The sequence below is a fragment of the Colletotrichum fructicola genome (genome assembly GCF_000319635.2).
Source record: "Colletotrichum fructicola Nara gc5 chromosome Unknown KSG_Nara_v1_contig06, whole genome shotgun sequence".
Lineage (NCBI taxonomy): Eukaryota > Fungi > Ascomycota > Sordariomycetes > Glomerellales > Glomerellaceae > Colletotrichum > Colletotrichum fructicola.
Genome location: NW_027094056.1, coordinates 4,633,641 through 4,634,897, shown reverse-complemented (window position 1 = coordinate 4,634,897; position 1,257 = coordinate 4,633,641). Strand labels below are relative to the sequence as shown.

The following is a 1,257-nucleotide window of genomic DNA, read 5'->3' as shown; positions in this document are numbered from 1 at the left end:
TCGAAAAGCTTGTCAGAAAGTTAGACAAGATCCGACTTCAGATGAGGTCCGGCATCGTGCGATGGCCTCCATGTGGGAACATGGAAAGCTTCTTCAAGAAAGAGCAAGATAGCCAACAGAAGCATCGCGGCTTCTCACCGCAGGGCACTTTTCTTCATATGGGGATCATTACGAGCATCCCTCGGGAAAGGCCCACATGCTGCCCATTAGTACCAAGAATACTAGTGAGCGTCCATCTTGAAGGTCAATCGCAAGATCTATATATTTCAGCTGTGGACGCCAGCTTCTCACACCTCTTCAAGCAAGTCGATCTTGACATTGTATCATCAAAGTACACTTACAATACCTACTTGCCTATCTCGCTTCGTATTCAGGCGCAGTACCTTGTCACAAGCCCCTCAATATGCACTACTCTCGGCTCTTTCTCTCTCTCTTCCTCCTCGCCGCCTTGGTTGTTGCTGTGCCTCTACCAATGCCTTTAGATGGCTTGTTTGAGAGGTCCACCAACCGGAAGGGAGACGGTCTAAAGAATTCCAAGACTACGGCCAAGGGAATCCAGAAGAACATCAACATACAAAAAGACGAAATACACGAAGTCAAGGATGTAAGGAAGGCGGAAGGGACGAAGTACTTCCGTAAGGAACAGGGTGAGCTCAAAGCCGATATCAGGGCAGGACAGAGACAGCGCGAAAGGAACCAGCATACCGCCGATCCATCCAACAGGAAGCTGGTCAAGGGCCTCAATAAGGTACTGCAATATAATAAATCTGATGCTAGCGGGCGAGTGTCGAATATCGAATATTGACTGTTTGCGTACAGGTCGAGAAAGCCCAAGCCTTGGAGTACAAACAAGCCTCATCTCTGAACGGAGGTCCACGTGACAGGAAAACATTGAACAAACTCAACCATGAGATTCATGACGGTATCAATGTGAACAAAGAGAACAAAAAGGCCGTAAGTTTTTCTGGCAAATTCTTCAATCAAGCAGGGTACTGACAGGCGCCTACAGGCGCTGAGGGGCAATGATCGTCACGGCCACGGCCACGGCCACTAAGCGCGCCTGGGTAGAATCGCGAACTGATGTGATGTAAAGCCTCGCATGGGATGGCTGAAGCTGGGATGGGCAAGGCGGATACAAAAACGTGTAGTTTAAAATTATCAGTTGAGTTCAGAACAGATGTGGCGTCAATGCACCATTAATGAGTTTTGGGTTATCAATCTTGAGAGAAGGTCCGTGAGGGGATTCGGCATGACGAA

The 1,257-nt window shown here is 48.5% G+C and overlaps 1 protein-coding gene across 1 annotated transcript; it reads left to right on the top strand.

The window, feature by feature from the left end:
• Positions 1-403: 403 nt before the first annotated feature.
• On the top strand, positions 404-1,054 carry CGGC5_v011586 (uncharacterized protein; the record flags this gene model as incomplete). The annotated part of the gene is made up of 3 exons (XM_032032528.1): positions 404-748; positions 820-954; positions 1,010-1,054. 3 exons carry the CDS (start codon positions 404-406, stop codon positions 1,052-1,054), a joined length of 525 nt encoding a protein of 174 aa, XP_031887879.1.
• Positions 1,055-1,257: the final 203 nt, after the last annotated feature.